General features: G+C 47.7%; 1 protein-coding gene across 3 annotated transcripts in view; it reads left to right on the top strand.

Annotated features, from left to right (window-relative positions):
• LOC144104623 (excitatory amino acid transporter-like) overlaps positions 1 to 16,506 on the top strand; it is a 180,896-nt gene that overhangs the window by 155,069 nt on the left and 9,321 nt on the right. For all 3 annotated transcript variants that reach the window (XM_077637746.1, XM_077637745.1, XM_077637744.1), the window contains 7 exons: positions 2,320 to 2,518; positions 3,299 to 3,506; positions 4,643 to 4,818; positions 12,444 to 12,570; positions 13,985 to 14,218; positions 15,104 to 15,298; positions 16,158 to 16,292. In XM_077637746.1, coding sequence (XP_077493872.1) covers positions 2,320 to 2,518; positions 3,299 to 3,506; positions 4,643 to 4,818; positions 12,444 to 12,570; positions 13,985 to 14,218; positions 15,104 to 15,298; positions 16,158 to 16,292 — 1,274 coding nt within the window. The remainder of the gene's footprint in view (positions 1 to 2,319; positions 2,519 to 3,298; positions 3,507 to 4,642; positions 4,819 to 12,443; positions 12,571 to 13,984; positions 14,219 to 15,103; positions 15,299 to 16,157; positions 16,293 to 16,506) is intronic.

Genomic DNA, 16,506 nt, shown 5'->3' with positions numbered 1-16,506 from the left:
ATCAATCAATCAATCAGTCACTCACTTTGTCAAGAAATAATCGTCCAGCCAAGCCCTTTCTTTACCATATCGAATGCTCTCATCCTCAATCAGTATTTCAACCCATACATGACGGAAGGGAACGGTGACTTAAACCAAGGAGCTTCGGGAAATGTTAAAAAACTAAAAAGAAAGCATCCCCTATGCTCCTTAGTTTCAGTGAGTGTTGGCTTCCGTCATGTATGTCATAACGAGTCCCTCTTTTCCCTTCCCCTTTTCTGCTCAATTCAACCCTTTGTGCTTTGCACCTTTCTTTCCTTCATTCCTTCTTTCATTCATTCCTTTCTTTTTGTATTTCAACACTGTAAGACGAAAGTAACACCCGAAAGCTCTACAAACTCCCTCTTCTCCTGGTTGGGCGGGCACGAACAGAGCAAACTATAGACACGAAAGCGCGGACGCAACATATCCGCTGCCGCCTCCGCTCGCCGCCGTACTCATATCCGCTGCGCTTGTTGTTCCCCAGAATGCACGGCGCCGGGCGTATAGGGCGACGGCGGCAAGAAACCCCGCAGGGTGTGGAAGCCGTGCGACTCCGCGGCAACGAGCTGTGCGTCGAAACAAAAGCGCCATCATCCGACCGCGACAGGGCGTGTCATCGCAGCGAGCTTTTTGTACCCAGTAAAGGAGGCGGGGAAAGGCGACGTCTTCGAGAACGAGATAAGGGATTAATGAAGGACTCGGCGATGGGAAGATTAATGAGCTTCAACGGAGGACTACAGTAGAAGGGGCGGACGAGGATGACGAGATACGAAGGAAAGAACGGTGTCTCTCCGGGATGAAAACTTACGACACGCGCGTCAAGACTAGCAGCGGCCGCCGTCTGGCGAAGACGTCATTTGCGGCGGTCGCGACGCTGTCGCTTGACGTCTTTTGACGCCACCCGCGCTGCTTAGGCTGTAGACGCCCGTTCTGGGATCTTCGTGTTGCGTTGTGCGTGTCACGGATGTTACTCGCTCTTGCCCGGTTCGCTTGTGCGCGCTTTCGTGCCGCGCTACAACTTTCGGGCGTCACCGCGCGGTGGCGTTTGTGTTGTTAGGTCGTTTTTTTTTAAGTGCGCCAGCACCAAAGCTTCCGCTCAGCCACTTTGCCCTTGTCTGTGAGGTCCCCCTCTGTGTCCCTACCGGGTTGTGGGCAACACTATCTCACCTGCAACCAAGGCGACACCCCTAGGTTGCAAGTGGGCCACCTAGGTCAGGTATGACGTCATCACAATGTGTCCACCAGATCTCGAATTTTCCTTTTTTTAGCAAATGGCTATACTATTCCAGTAGGTTCCTTAATCATGTCTCTCTGCCTGACTATCCACCACCGCCCTGATACTACATGGGGCCTAAAAGACGGAGGCTAAAGAAAAGGCTATAAATCATCTTTACTTCGTCATCGGTGATACTCGATGATACAGTTAAAGAACTAGTTACTGGCATGACAGGGAATGTGGACCCTGCACATGGCACAATAGTAGGCGGCGCACATCAACACACGCTTGTGTGTCATTGTAGAAATGAACAGTGTGGAAATAGTGCAAATGAAACTATGTGGAATGTGGCACTGTATAACCAAAACCTGCAGATTGGCTATCATTGATTCCGTTGTGAAGAGTTCCAGATTAATTTCTACTATGTGGGCTTCTTTGAAGTGCACCGACATCGCGCAGTATACGGGCGCCTTTTGAGTACCACGTACTCTTCGCTTCTAATTCGCTTCAAACCCACCCGCGACTATTCGCACAGGCCTAGAGCTTAGTGATCGCAGAGAGGCTTTGCCTAGGGGCGAGTGCTCATGATGGCGAGTGCGACGATGGTTTACGATCCCGTTGCGGACGATAACGGCGTAGCTTTAACGCGTGGATTTGTAGTACATTCGACTAAATTCTTCCTTCTATTTGGAATCCATGAGGGAAACACTGCCTCAGCAGAGAGCTTTATAACATGACACTGGTTTCCGCAAGGCAACCTTTCTTGAAACCGTTCCCTTTCCTTTTTTCACTAACTGCCCGGCGTGCCACAGTAGACCCCCCGTGACCTCAGAGACCTGGCCCGACCAATCAAAGGATCTGCAACGGGCTTTCACATGGAGGTCGACTTTCTAGATTTTACTTTTTACGAACAATCGTCAGAATTGTCATATGACACTCCTTCCAAAATTTCCCTTGCCCCATGTTCCAGTAAGTCTTCTCGGCTTACAGCCAGTTTTATCAAGCCGACACGCCCCGACTTATCAGTGTACCGGATTTAGTGCTGGTTGACTTAAAAAAAAAAAACTCCTTTCTGCTCGCAGATTGCAAAATGGATGAAAGACAACCTGCTGCTTGTGTTGACCATACTGGGCGTGCTATTGGGACTCCTGCTGGGCTTCCTGGCGCGGTTCTTCACATACGGCGAAGACGTCATCATGCTCGTCTCTTTCCCGGGAGAGATCCTCATGGGCATGCTCAAAATGCTCATCCTTCCCCTCATCATATCGTCCATGATATCAGGTGAGTGTCGCCCTGCCATCCGCACTTGAGCCGCGTATAGTCCGGCATCTTCGCCGACCCGTGTAATCCTCATTTTGTGCTGGTGTTCTTCGGCTGGCTTCGGCCGTTATCCAGTTCAAGGCCTGATAGGAGCCCAAGCAGCACAGGCCATCGGCCCAATATTGCAACAGGATGGTCCCATCCTGGCCCTTTGTAGGGCCGGCCTTTGCCAATACGGCTCCAATGTTGGGCCAATTACTTGTGCTGCTTGGGAGATGGCTATCTGTAGTAGGACAGAGCTTTTAAAAAAGGAAACAAACACGGAATTGGTAACAACGGGTCAAGGGCCTCGGCACCCTGTATTACGCCGCTGACCAACTGTGAGAGTAAACCAAATCAGCTTTTTTTAATATGAGCTTATGATTGCTTCTATTGATTAGCTCTTTGTTTAGGTAACTCAATAGCTTTAACAACGGAGTGATGTTTCCCACTATTCTGTGCGGCGATCACTGCAGACTTGAGCTGCATCCGAATGTAGCGGTTTCTGTACTTTTACTCCTGTGCCGATTTATTGCCTCAATGACAGGACGCTTCCCCTGGTGACTTTCACAAGACTCTTTCAAGAAGCCACTTTAGATAATGATCAATACGTGGAGAAAGAAAATGAGATTCACACTCTCGCGCTTAATACGATTAGAGTACTTATCCCGCATGGTATAATGAATGAGTACGGTCAAAGGCTCGCAGACCGCATATCTAACTAAACCTAATCCGCCCCCCCCCCCCTCCCGTTTCTTTCAGGGTTGTCTATGCTGGACCCCAAATCGAGTGGGAAGATGGGTTCCTGGGCGTTGGCGTACTACTTCGCGACCACCATCTTCGCTGCCATCGTGGGCATCATCATGGTGTCCGTGATCCACCCGGGTGACCCGTCCATCAAGGAGGAGGTGGGCACGGGCACTGAAGACAAGAAGGTCTCCACTCTCGACGCATTCCTCGACCTCGTCAGGTATGTGCCCTGTTCTGAAAATGACCAGCGCTGCGTTTTCTTCTCAAGCATGAATCACCAACTTTCCCAAACGTCTTCTTATCTGAGCTGCATTACTCCGGTCACTGACCTCGGTTGATACCGACAAGTTTCAGAGGAGGCAGAAGTTTGAACGCCAACCTCTGAAGAAATTGCAGGCTTTTTTTTATTAGTGATCGTTGTTAGTGGTCACATGTCACTATATCCACATGGAACAGATATTGGTTCCAACTCCACATTTGATATGTCAGATCTCTCTGAGTATACCAGTGGTGAAACTTCTCTTTCAGTCCATGCAAACAAATGTAGTACTCTCGTTGCTCCAAATTAGGCCGACTGTCACGCCAGTTGAGGAGTTCAGATGAACTACTACGCGCTGCTCAAAACAAGGGCATGATGATTCTCAAGCTATGGTTCAGAACGAAAGTTGCAGGCCGTTACTGATAGTTGGTTGCCCAACTCATAAGCAGCGTGACCGTTTTCTAACCTTCAAAACTTAGAGGTTTTGCCAGGATTACGATTCGGAGTTGAAGCGCTCGTAGGGTTGCAGAACTCCCCCTAGGTGGCAGCACTGGCCCGAGCGAGAGACGCCTGCAATTCATACTGGAGAGTTGGATTTACCTACCATAATTATCGCGTATAAACAGAATTTCATAACAGCGTATGCATGCAAACCCGAGTTACAATCCGTCTTTTCTCTGCGCAGTTTTCAAAACTCTGATCCTGACTCTAAGCTACGCCTCAGGCCAAGGGAAAAATCCAGTTTTCCAGTTCCCCAGCTCTCTAATTTCAAACAATCAGTGGATAAGAATAATCAAAGCGGGGTTGCAGGATTTTCCTAGTTTATGGTCGAAAAGTGCCTTAGGATGAAGGATCTGTTCTGCGGAGCAGTGCTTATCAAAGAGTGTCGCTTTTTGTCCACGATATATGGAGCGCCAAAGAGTTCAAGGACCGTGAAATGTAGGCTGTTTTTTCTTCACGCAATTTAGCGTTCTTAAGGAACGTATGGACCCAAGCAGACCTGTTGTTTTTTAATAGATAATTTCAAAGATGTTTAGACTGAACCCTTTTGTTCACAGTGGAAGCGGTTACGGAGCGGAGGCTTTTTTTTCACGCAGGAACATGTTTCCTGAGAACCTCCTGCAAGCCTGCTTCCAGCAAGTTGAGACGACATACGTAAAAGAGAAGCCCAAGCCGCGCTTCCTGCATCCCGACGAAGTTCTTAACGCCACCAACACGACTACGTACGTGCTGAAACGAACGCTCCAGTTCAAAGACGGAACCAACGTCCTCGGTGAGCTGTGTGAAACTTTGTTTACCCTCCGGCTTAACAAGCTTAATGCATGCAGCGAGGCTTTAATGAGTCGCTAAAGGATAGTGGTGATTTATTTTCCGAATAATTGAACCTCGTTATCACGAAGCTGAAGGGGCCCGGCGAGAACTTCTAAGCAACAACGTAGAATTCGGTAAATGCCGGTGGCTACAACCACTGCAATGCTACAATTTACCGCCATCTTTTTTCACGTATTTCTGCTACTATCGTTTTAATGGCATATCTTAAAATTAAATAAGTTAAAACCAGTCATTTGAAATATTGTTGCTGAAGCCTGCTAGCCTGGTCAAGACAGATTATTAATGAGGCATTGAGAGTCACCTCTTCAGGGGATGTGCTGGAGGGTGACTTTTTGGTTCATAAGGAGCACATTCCTCTAACTTCAGATTACCGCGACTTGGCTTTTTTTAGATGCGTACCCTCGCGACATTCCGATTGTTTTCACTAAATGTCGCTTAAACAAAGAGACCATCTCAGTGCGGACGCAAATAGCTTTCCGACCTCGCTGGTGCTCAGAATTGACTCCCTGGCACTTCCCTCTCGTACATTTCTGTCTAGATAGAAATCTTTCTAGAGTGAAAGCTGGGTGCGTTTGTAACTCGATCCACTGTGGAGCACAAAGTAAGAATTTCAATGAAAAGCAAATGTTAAAAGAGTACCTAATGGTCTCCTGGCATTAACCGGCCGTCCGTGCTCTAGAAACGCACACAAGTGCTTCCCCCTCTTTGAGTCGACGCGATGTTCTTGTGACGTCATCGCTTGGCGCGCGTGGGGCTGTGATAAGCCAGCCGTGCATGGAGAAGGGCGGAACGGGAAAGATGGAGAGGGGAAGAGGGAGAGCTTGAAGAGGAAGAGGGAACCGTGTCGCTTCGTCAAAACTAGGGCAGTCACGGGACCACACGCAGGCCACGGACACGCTTCCGGCGGCGGCTGCACAAGAAAAAAAGCGCGCGTCTTAATTGCGCCTTAATGCGCGGAACGACGCGCAACTGATGTCCCCGCTGTATGGTGCAATCGCAAGGACACGCTGTCTGCCAGCACTCGCTCCATTTTCTACACCGGAGCCGGAGGTGGTGATGCTGAGGTCGTGAGACGAACCAGATGAATGTGTCTCGGCCAGGCCGATCTCTGGCCATCGTAAAGGATGTGTCTGTTTGAGGGCGATGAAAGGAGAGAGCGTTGCGCGCCGAAAAAAGAAGCGGGCTGTTGGGCGAGGAGGTTTTAGAGGGAGAGTTGAAGGCTGCGATCAAGACAACACAGTCGGGATACACGAAAGGAAAAATTCTGTCGTCACAACGGAATTCCTGTAATGTTTTTGACCAGGAATTTGTAGTCATTTGTAGGATGTTGTGTAATTACTACAGAAAGGTGCTGCAGAACTACAGACCACAGACAAGTACTACATACAAAAACATCAGTAATATATGCATTTACTACAAAACAACAGAAAAATCTGTTGTCCGACAAAACTACAAGACATTTTGTCGTATGTTTGACACGGTTATGTCGTTTTCTTCTACCGGCTATATATATATATATATATATATATATATATATATATATATATATATATATATATATATATATATATATATATATATATATATATATATATATTCCGCTTGCGGGTGCGCTACCCCGGGATTGTGCGATATAGGGGATCCGGCTGATTGCTGACGGTTGGCGAGTGAGTGTGGGGGCGAATGAACCATAGTATTCATGCAATGGGCAGACAGCAGGGTGGCAAAATGGTGTTGCCCCAACAGTGTTGATGGTGGTGGACTTGATAGCAGTGAAAGTGCAGAAAGAGGAAGCTGGTATGCACGCAGCATAGAGGCTGTACTTACGCGGAGGGATGTTTCCACAGAAAGGGGGTCCCCACATTTCACTCCGCCTGTGTGTTACATTTTGGTCGTGCCGGACTTTGGGAGCCTACACTAACATATGTTCTGTGGAAGGGAAGAGTAAATGACGCATGCGTGTTTGAGCAAGTGGTGTATCGTGGTCGTAAGAGCAAACGTGATCGTCGTCAACGTCGACAGAAGTGTCATTCCCAGAAGGCAGTGATCTAGCTGTCCTCATTTCACGTCGTCGGCAACCATTCTTGCCTAGGAAAAACAGATCGAGGTTGTTGCCGTCTACTCTCGGGACGAGCATTACATGAAAATTTGTAACACAGTTCTGTGTCGTAAAGGTTCTCTTGCATCGTTCGCATACACGGAGCTAGAAGCGCGAATAGGCTTACTGGGATTCTAAAATGTAACCAGTGGAAGTGGCCCCGATGATATATGATGGCCATCGCTAGCGCTGGGCAAGGCTATTTGGAGATCAGTTAAACAGAACTTCGTCTTGCAGTGGACATAGTTAGTCTAATAACTAGCAGTAGCAAGATGAATAGTAGATAATGGTGATGTGCCAAAGCAACAGGGTTGGATATGAGGCACATCGGTGCGGTGGATAAAGTTCGACCACCTGGTACAGGGACTTATAGATTCGGACTGAACAAGAAGCTCGAGCTTTTCTCGATATTTCTGCAAAAAATATTTCCGAATTTAGTGACGTCTTCGTTGCCAAATTAATGGCAACTGTGGTAGCACCGTACACCCACCCACAACTAACTCGGAAATCTCCGTCAAGGCCCGCGTGCGCTAGGCCAATCAGCATCATGTGACCGCGCAGAGCCCATTTTGTAAGAAGCCTACTCCCTAGCTCACCTGCGTCAAGTTATGTATTCTCATTGGCCAACATTGATTGAGGACATTCTTCGTTACGAAATTCTACGCTATTGCCTCGAAAGAAAGATCCTCATAAGGTTGTCGCCGCGAAGCGAAAGAACACTCCCTGCAATACTTGGCAAACGTTTTTGGACTCCCGCAGCTATTACAAAAGAACGCACTGCGGAGCTGAATTGAGTTGTATAATGCCCAGCGCTGTTATTGCTTTTGACAAAGCTGGAGCATAGACACTTGATCCCATCGCAGGCCCAGTGCCAGATTTTGCGCGGCACTTTGTTGAGAAACACACAACACGGACGTTTGGCACGGTAGCGTATCGCGAAAACTAGTGCAACGGCAGTCACGCGGCAGCAGGAACACACCGCGTGAGATGTCACATTGCGTCACAGTATCCCGCCAGCAGACAACGATTTAATAAAATAGTAATGAAAACATTAATTCTATCTTGGACCTCACACTCCTTGCCAGGGGACGCGTCGACGAACAGTAATCAAACCACGGAGGCATGAAGTAAACTTGCGACAGCTAGATAATGAAATTGAAGAAATATGAGAAAAGTCCTTGGACAAAAGGAAGATGCCGGTGACACTTGGAAGGGTAGATCAATGGGGCAGCTGGTCTTATGTATTAAAGAATGGAAACAGCAACAGGAAGAGCGTGTAGACGAGGGTTCAGACAGGGCGTGAACAGCTGACAACGTTGCAGTTAGGAGCACTTGCGAGGTCGCTTCGTGCTGTTGTGGCCTGTTTCTAAACAAACTTGACAGCTGTTACTAGCGGCCGTCTTGCCTGCGCCGTTGGCTTAACGCCCTCTCCGGTGGTGATTCCCTTGCTTTAACAAGTCCGTGAAAAGAACGACAGCTGAAGATAAAGAACATAAGCTCTCAAACTTTGACCCTTCTCCCAAAGCTAAGAAGTTTGCGTAACAAGCGCACCTCATTTGCCTTCCCCATGCAAGTGCATGCATACTGCTGTGTTATCTGGATAACTTTCTCGTCTGCCGGCATTTGAGCGGTCGTTTTCGCTTGCGAAAAATAACGCCAAAGTCTCTTATCCTGGAGGAACTCCTGCCATCCTTAGCTCAAAGCAGTTAGCAGAATTGTTGCTCGATCCCCTTTCTCCGCTCTCTACCACCTGGTTAGTGCACGTTGTGTTTGCGAAGAAAATAACCAGCAGATTCAAAGCGAAAAGAAAACTTGTGCAGTGTTTCTACACTCCAGCCATTGTTATTCAAAAAGTTATATGGATGGGTTCTTTGCTGCGGTGTTTACGGAAGAGGGGACGTGCCTAAAATAACATGCACCGACAGCCATAGTGCCTGCCGGCGTAACGAGATCGTTCCAAGAGCAACAGCTTATTGCGTGATGTTTTCTCTCTTCCCGCCTGTGTGGTTCGAGTGCGAAGTCTTGGTTAACTAGTTATGGGTCGTTGTCAAGACGTTCTCGCAACATGCGCTCTTGTGCGTCGTTTAGTGGCTGCTAATCGGCTAGGTCTTGTGTGCTTGAATGGCCTTGAGCATCCGGTCGTTTAGCTAACGAGTCTTGTGGGTGCGATGGGCACTGGCCTTGCTCCAATTCACACGGTCATTGGGAATGCCCGGCGGAGACAGTGAGCATCTTTGTAACCAAAACATTTGCGCAGTTCGCCGCTTGCTACCGAACGAAATGAGCACCACGTGTTTAGTGATATACAGTTACAGTCGCAAACGTATATCACGTAACTCGTCGTGGCCTTGTGACCAGCTGTTTTTGAACATTGAACGGTCGCATTCTACGCAAAGTGTCATCATATTGAGCCTCCTACCCTCAAGATCCTTGATATCCTGTGCCAGCTAGACTAGTACTTCTCCCAACTATTCAGACTTCCTTCCATCATATAGATTCAAGGCTAACGGTTCTAAATTCCCCGTCCTAAGCATAAAGAAAAGTTCGAGGGCATTTTAGATTTTATGGAGCCTTTCGCCCTCGTTGCAGCTACTGGAGTGTATCAAGCTGAGTTTAAAGCTTATATGTGCTTGCTTGTGGTGGGTGTTTCAAGAAAGCAACTAAGTTTGTTCCGCGAGACTTCTATATCTTTTATTCACACAGACACACTTGTAGTCAAAGATGAGTAGACAGGGACTAATTGTACCACTAAGTACTCGCTACGAACGGTTAGTCCTAGAGAGGACCAAACCACACTAGCAGTGACAGACACCCCTCGTTCTAGTTAGTCCCCAAAAGAGTGATGCTTGCCACTTAGGAGCCAATAGCCGGGGCAACAGTTACCTCGCAAATGGCAAACTCGTGTAGCACACTTAGACATTTCTTGTGCATTAGAGTTGGCAAGCATGCTCAAACAAGGCATTTACAATGCACCACGCGACACAGATGTTTCATAATCTAACGTTGTGACCTCCTCCGAGGTTGACTGTCTCTCTTCGTTCCATCTTTTCTATATGCCCTGTAAGCTCCACTTCTTTCCTAACCGAACCACAATTACCGTAATCGTTATGTCACAAAATTGCGCGAGTCTAGTGGTACAAAAACCGAACCTTGGCTTCCCCTTTGCTGCTTGGGATTCCTGCAATGGGCACCAGCTATTTTTGCTCATTTGTGATCCATTCGTCGCGAGAAATACGATAGCGGCACGTGGAGTAGAATTGGTAAAGCTCCGTGGTGACGCAGCCTTCCACAGGAACAGAGCCCGGCGCAACCAGCGGCCCGTTGCGACCTTCTGGTGACGCCATTCGAGGGGATATTTAAATGCGCCTCCCGTTACGACGCCGCGTGTTTTTTTTTATTTTGTCCGTGGTTGCCCGTCCATCGTTCACTCCACTCTGCTCAGCTTGCGCAAAACAGAGTTGTCACGAGGGACAGATGCGGGCAGCGCCGGTCGGATGACACCCCTGGGAGCAGGGGCGTCGCCATGTTCCCGGTGGACGCTTCTGGGGTCCGGGCCAGTGAGTGATGCTTGTTTGTCCATGCGTGCATCTGCGTCTGAGAGACAGATAGATGGAGAGAAAGGCACACTTGTGTACGGAATGAAAGAAGATAATAATGCAAGAAAGAAATAAAGGAGCTAAACAAACATCAACAAATTAAAGTAAAAATGAAGGGATGAAAAATGCGAATATGAAGTAAGAAAATTAAAGAACGAAGACTAAAGAAAGGAAAGTGAATAAAAGGAAGGCGGCAGGACAAATCAAGAAAGGAGGAGAGAGAGAAAGATAAAGAGGAAAAGGGAAGGCAGGGACGTTAGCCAGAAGGGTGTTCTGGTTGGGTACCCTGCACCGGGAAAGAGGGATGGGGAATTGAAAAGGAAAAGAGAGAAGGAGTTAAGGGAACAGTTACGATTCGTCCCTCAAGCCAGTCGCTCTCAGGAATCAAAACAGTGCCTTGTAGGCCTTGAGGGCAGTCGATTGCTGCGGCCACGGACCAAGGATCTTACCCTCTTTTAAAGGGCGAGGATCGAGGCGATCCAGGCAACAACGCAGCGTGCGTCTTTCGGTCGCAAAAAAGAAAGGAGGAAAGAATCAAATGAACAAATAGGAAACAAATGAGCAGACACTTTCGTGCTGGTGCGCCGAATACATTCGCAAACGTCAAGAAGGTATATATGTGACCAACGGGTTACTGTATGGGGGATTTCGACGAAGGGACTATTGCTGCACCGGGAGCGGCAGGCTCTTTCGGCAGTTCTTCTGCCACGCGCTTTTGCTACACCCGTTCTACGCAATTGGACTACCAGCCAGCCGCCAGCTGTGCGTTACCGGTGTGTTGTGCAAGCTTTCGCGAGAAATCCATTCGCAGCAAGTGTGACGGCGTTATATCAGCGTCCGGGAACGCCGGAACGCTTGCGGCATATTCGTGGAATCGGAAATACTGGAAGTACTGCGAGTTATGAGCTACAGTCTTGGTCAAAAGTTTTCATGCCAAAGGCTTTTCTCTTGAGCCGAATGATGGGGCTATCACTGCACCATTAAATACTAAAGCTCCCTGAAATGCTAGCAGAAGGTTTCTTCTCGCGGCAGAGAAGCTTTCTGCTTGACATCCACTTTGACGGCTGTGCTACACGGAGCATTCAAGGGACATTCACTCAACTCCAAGTGAACGCTATGGCCTGAAGATTTTTGACGTGGGGGTGTACCTCTTGGCTTCTCAACAATGCGGGTGCGAAATTGGCCTTGCCGGTGGTCCTTTGCAGCAACCGCTTAAGTGAATGATCTCCAAGCCGCTGGCCTCATAACAGGTGCTACGATGCTTTAGGACATGCGCTCCATCGCACTAAGCTCACAGAGTACAGAGCGGGCTACTTTAAGTCTTGAATCTTTGTGTGCTACGTCCGGTGCACCATTCCCGGCGGCACCATAGGTGATCAAGAAGAAAAGTGATGGCAGTTATGAGAACGGCCGTACAGGATATGAAAGCTAGGAGTCAAAACGTGCCGCTGCTCTATGTTTAACATCGCAGGAGCATGGAGTTGATGTTACTGCATTCACTAACTGCATTGTTCTAGGCATAAGTTTCGAGTGATACAGATCTCCTCGGTGTAATCTCCTTACTGCTGGACGGGTGGAACAAGGGTTTAAGAATTTGTTTCCTTTGCTGGTGATAAGGACTTGCATTCTAACAATTCTTCCTGTCCTTGCTTCCTTCGCGCAATTTGGCTGATCAATTACACACAGTTTCCAAGATTTCTAAACTAGAAAATCCTATTCGATATTCTCTTACGTGTTCTTTTGCCCAGCCTTTGAATATGTCAAGCTGCGAGAAGCGATCAGGTCCTTTTGTGGTCATTTATGCCGGGAATTTCAAATATATTAAGATACACACCGTGCATCTACAACGCAATCTCTTGTATCCTTAATCAGGCTTGATCGTGTTCTGCATCGCCTTCGGCATCATCGCTGGCCAGATGGGACCAGATGCGGAGCTCATGGTGCAGTTCTTCAGCAGTCTCAATGAGATCATCATGAAGATTGTCGTCTTGGTCATGTGGTAAGTTCGCAGCTCTGTTATATGCAGCTTAAAAACTTTTTAGGGAGTGTTTAGCCTCTCCAGAAAGCCTACACGCTTTCTATCAACATACTTGTAAACTAATCTATTGACATTACAAATCATACAGACAATCTGTAGGCAGTTCATAGATTTACGGCCATACACTTTTAGCAGACTTTTGTCTATAGGCAGCTTATAAACAGACGAAAAATCTATATGAAGGCAATATAGTCTATTAGAAGTCTGTAGAGAGGCTATCGACCATTTTTATACGGGTACTCTATCCCGCCGCGGTGGCTGAGTGGTTATGGCGCTCGGCTGCTGGCCCGAAAGACGCGGGTTCGATCCCGGCCGCGGCGGCAGAATTTCGATGGAGGCGAAATTCTAGAGGCCCGTGTACTGTGCGATGTCAGCGCACGTTAAAGAACCCCAGGTGGTCGAAATTTCCGGAGCCCTTCACTACGGCGTCCCTCATAGCCTGAGTCGCTTTGGGACGTTAAACCCCACTAAACCAAACCAAACTATACGGGTACTCTTTTCTAGCGCGTTTACAGACAGCCATTTCTGTTTGCCCATTTGTAGATTGTGTAGATGACGTGTTCCTAACTATATGAGCGTTCCTAACTCAAAAATTATCGCTCCCTAAGCAGCACAGAGCAACGGCCCAATGTAGGAGATGTGTTGGAAAAGGCCGGTCCTAGAAAGGACCAGCCGTTGTCACCACATTTGCAATGTTTGGCCGATGCCCTGTGGTGCTGGGGTGAGTGCCAATGGCACTAAATAAATGGCGTTTTGGTGCGGTAGCTAGAATGCTAGAAATTTTGCAACACAAACTTGCAGTCCTGAATGTATTATGTAAATATTTGAGATTTCCAAGCGTAGCGCTCCATTAGCGATGCTGGTATTGAATGTGTTCCCCTTATTTCGCTTCGTAAACAAAACAACCTGATCTTTTCTATCAGCAAAAAATTTTTATAAGAAGTTTTTCTCTCTTTAAAAGAGCTGTTTGATTGGCCGGCCCAGAGCCACACTCCAATCTTGGCAGCGTAAAAAAAGTCGAACTTTCAAGTAATAAAGCTTTTTGCAACAAAGTAAAATAGGAAGAAATACATACACCTGTCTTCACTCTAAACGTAAGGAAACAAAGCCTAACTTAATTATTTTTTACTATAACGGGATGACACGAGCACAGCAGCAGCAGCAGCAGCGCAAACAACATGTCCAAAAGGAAAGGAAGAGCTGAGCCTATCACCATCCTCGCTTACGTAAGGGAAGCTCCAGGAGCACACCGAAGGGTGCTGCAGTCTCCGGAGAACATTGGTTCACTACGAAGCCACCTTTCAAAAAGGCAGTGTGTTCTCCTTTGCACAAAGCATTGGAATGTTGCTGCATATAGGCGCCTCTCTGCCTCTAGGTACTCACCCTTCGGCATCATGTCGCTGATCATTGGCAAGATCATGTCCATCAAGGACTTGGCACTCACGGCGCAGCAGCTGGGTCTCTACATGTTGACCGTCATCACGGGCCTTCTCATACACGCCTGCATAACGCTGCCGCTCATCTACTTCCTCATCACCAGGAAGAACCCGGTCACTTTCTTCAAGGGCATGCTCCAAGCATGGATCACTGCTCTCGGCACAGCTTCCAGGTGAGCGAAGACCTCCTCATCCCTCCTGCTTCCCCACGCGAGGTCCCAATACAGTCCCGGTGTGTAGAACCTCGTTGTGCACATATATAGCACCAAACTAATAACACCCTAGCATTAAAACCCTCGTTCATCAGAAAATCTGGTGTCGGCATTTTAGGCATCAGCGTCGCCGTTGTGAGCAAAAAACCACGAGCATGGACATGGCAAGTGCATGTCCAGCAATTTCGGACAACAATTTTGAAAATTGGAAAATTGTAAGATACTTTTACGGTAGTATTGAAGGTAATGGTTCATTCTTGTGATATGTAGCAAAATCTTTCTTTTAAAATGTTTTCATCGGTCGCATCGAACAGTTAAGACTGCCGTAGGGGAACGCTTTTGACGATATCAAATACTTTAATAGAAAAAAATTCAAGACTACCGTCGGCTGATCTGCAGGTACGCTGATTGATATAGTTAAATATTCCATTATATAAAGAAATTGCGTTCATAAATGGTTTCCCGCTCAAAAACGCTGTTGTCCAGAATTGCTGGGTATCGTGCCCAGATAATCCAATAATCTTGTGTCTGTGTCCAAATAGCGACATTGTTTCTATAAATTTTCTTTGAATCTGTCTGGTGCTTTCAGAGGTGAGGTGAGCGTCAGAACGCCTTCACGATGAAAATGTCAGCAAGCCTTAGTATCCGTGTCACATCGCTTGCTGCAATCAATCTTCATTCCGAGGGTCGCCTTGAACACTGATCCAGGACAAGTTGGATAATAACTGTTTGTTGCTTTTATCTCTGCTGGTGTAGGCAGTAATGAGGTATGCGTTACAGTCTGAGAGACCTCTACACATGATGGCAGACAGAGGTCATGACCTTTGACCCCCTACCGGCTCGCAGTGCGGCCACTCTCCCGGTGACCTTCCGATGCTTGGAAGAGAACAACCACATCGACAAGCGAGTGACCCGGTTTGTGCTGCCCGTCGGCGCCACCGTCAACATGGACGGCACGGCACTGTACGAAGCCGTCGCCGCCATCTTCATCGCACAGATGAATGGCATCAACCTCTCCATTGGGGAAGTTATCGCCGTCAGGTAAACTGCCTTGTACAGTTAACCCTTTGAATAACTTGCAGGCCAGGTCTTGCAGGAAGGCTTTTGGTGACGCAGCGTGGATTCACGTAGTTACAACAATTAACACCTCCTTATGAGTCGTACTAAGAATCGTCTGCATTTCCTAAAACGTGGTACAAATGTAAAAAAACAAGGCTGCGTTACTGGTGTGCATACGCACGACTTTAAGCACGTGGCCTCACCGTCACGCACACCAGGCCGGAAAACGGCGCGTTCTGAACAACCGAAAACAGGGGAAAGGAAGCGACTTTCATTTCATTTATTTTACCCGTCAGGGCCAAAGGCATTACAGAGAGGAAGTGGCGAAAAAAAGATAAATAAATAACAAACACATAAAAAACTAACGGCAGTTGCAAAAACACGGTCGTCGTCGAGCCGTCCCTCCAAGAGAAATAATGAATTTTTTGCTGGTTTGAACTTCCCCCACAGGAATTTCATCAGGTAGTCTGAGGCTTTCGTCAGACTGTGCATTGACATTTTTGCAGGTGCTTTTAACTGAAGTTTTGGGCAGTCGCCATTTCAGCCCAGAAATAAGAGTAAATTGCGACCCCGACTTTCGCCGCGCAATTATATGTGACCATTCCTGCAGTCAGGCCGATCTCAAACTGTAAGGTACGATGAGGAAATTATTTCAACTTATGGAGCAATGAGACCATTGTCTGCCTTGAAAGGAACTCGAGCATATGTACCCAGGCAGTCTTGTGCGGCATAGTTGCGGTATCTATGCACGCATTCACCACACTGTGTTGATGTTCTCAGTTTTCAGCGTTAGGGTTCAGCGCCTGCTATACCTTGCTATTTTCTCTCGTCATCTGCGCAGCTTGACGGCCACAGCTGCCAGCATTGGAGCGGCCAGTGTGCCCAGCGCGGGCCTCGTCACCATGTTGCTGGTGCTCACATCAGTGGGGCTTCCCACTGAAGACATCTCTATGATTGTCGCCGTCGACTGGATGCTGTGAGTTTTTGTTTTTAATTTTTTTTTCTGTCCGAACCATCGAGCCTCGCTGAACATGCGGCGACATTTGCCAGCGTGTACTATAGGAGCAAATGTCTACAGGAGGTGCGAAGAGCGGAATAGACATGTATATGGGATTCCCGCCAGTGATCACTTCTCTTGGCTACCACACATAATTAAAGCACGTGGTTCAAACTTTCTTCTTCGCAAATGT

This window comes from Amblyomma americanum, chromosome 9 (assembly GCF_052857255.1).
Source record: "Amblyomma americanum isolate KBUSLIRL-KWMA chromosome 9, ASM5285725v1, whole genome shotgun sequence".
NCBI classification, from domain to species: Eukaryota; Metazoa; Arthropoda; class Arachnida; order Ixodida; family Ixodidae; genus Amblyomma; species Amblyomma americanum.
The sequence above is the reverse complement of the archived record's forward strand: the minus strand, read 5'-3'. Positions and strand labels throughout refer to the sequence as shown.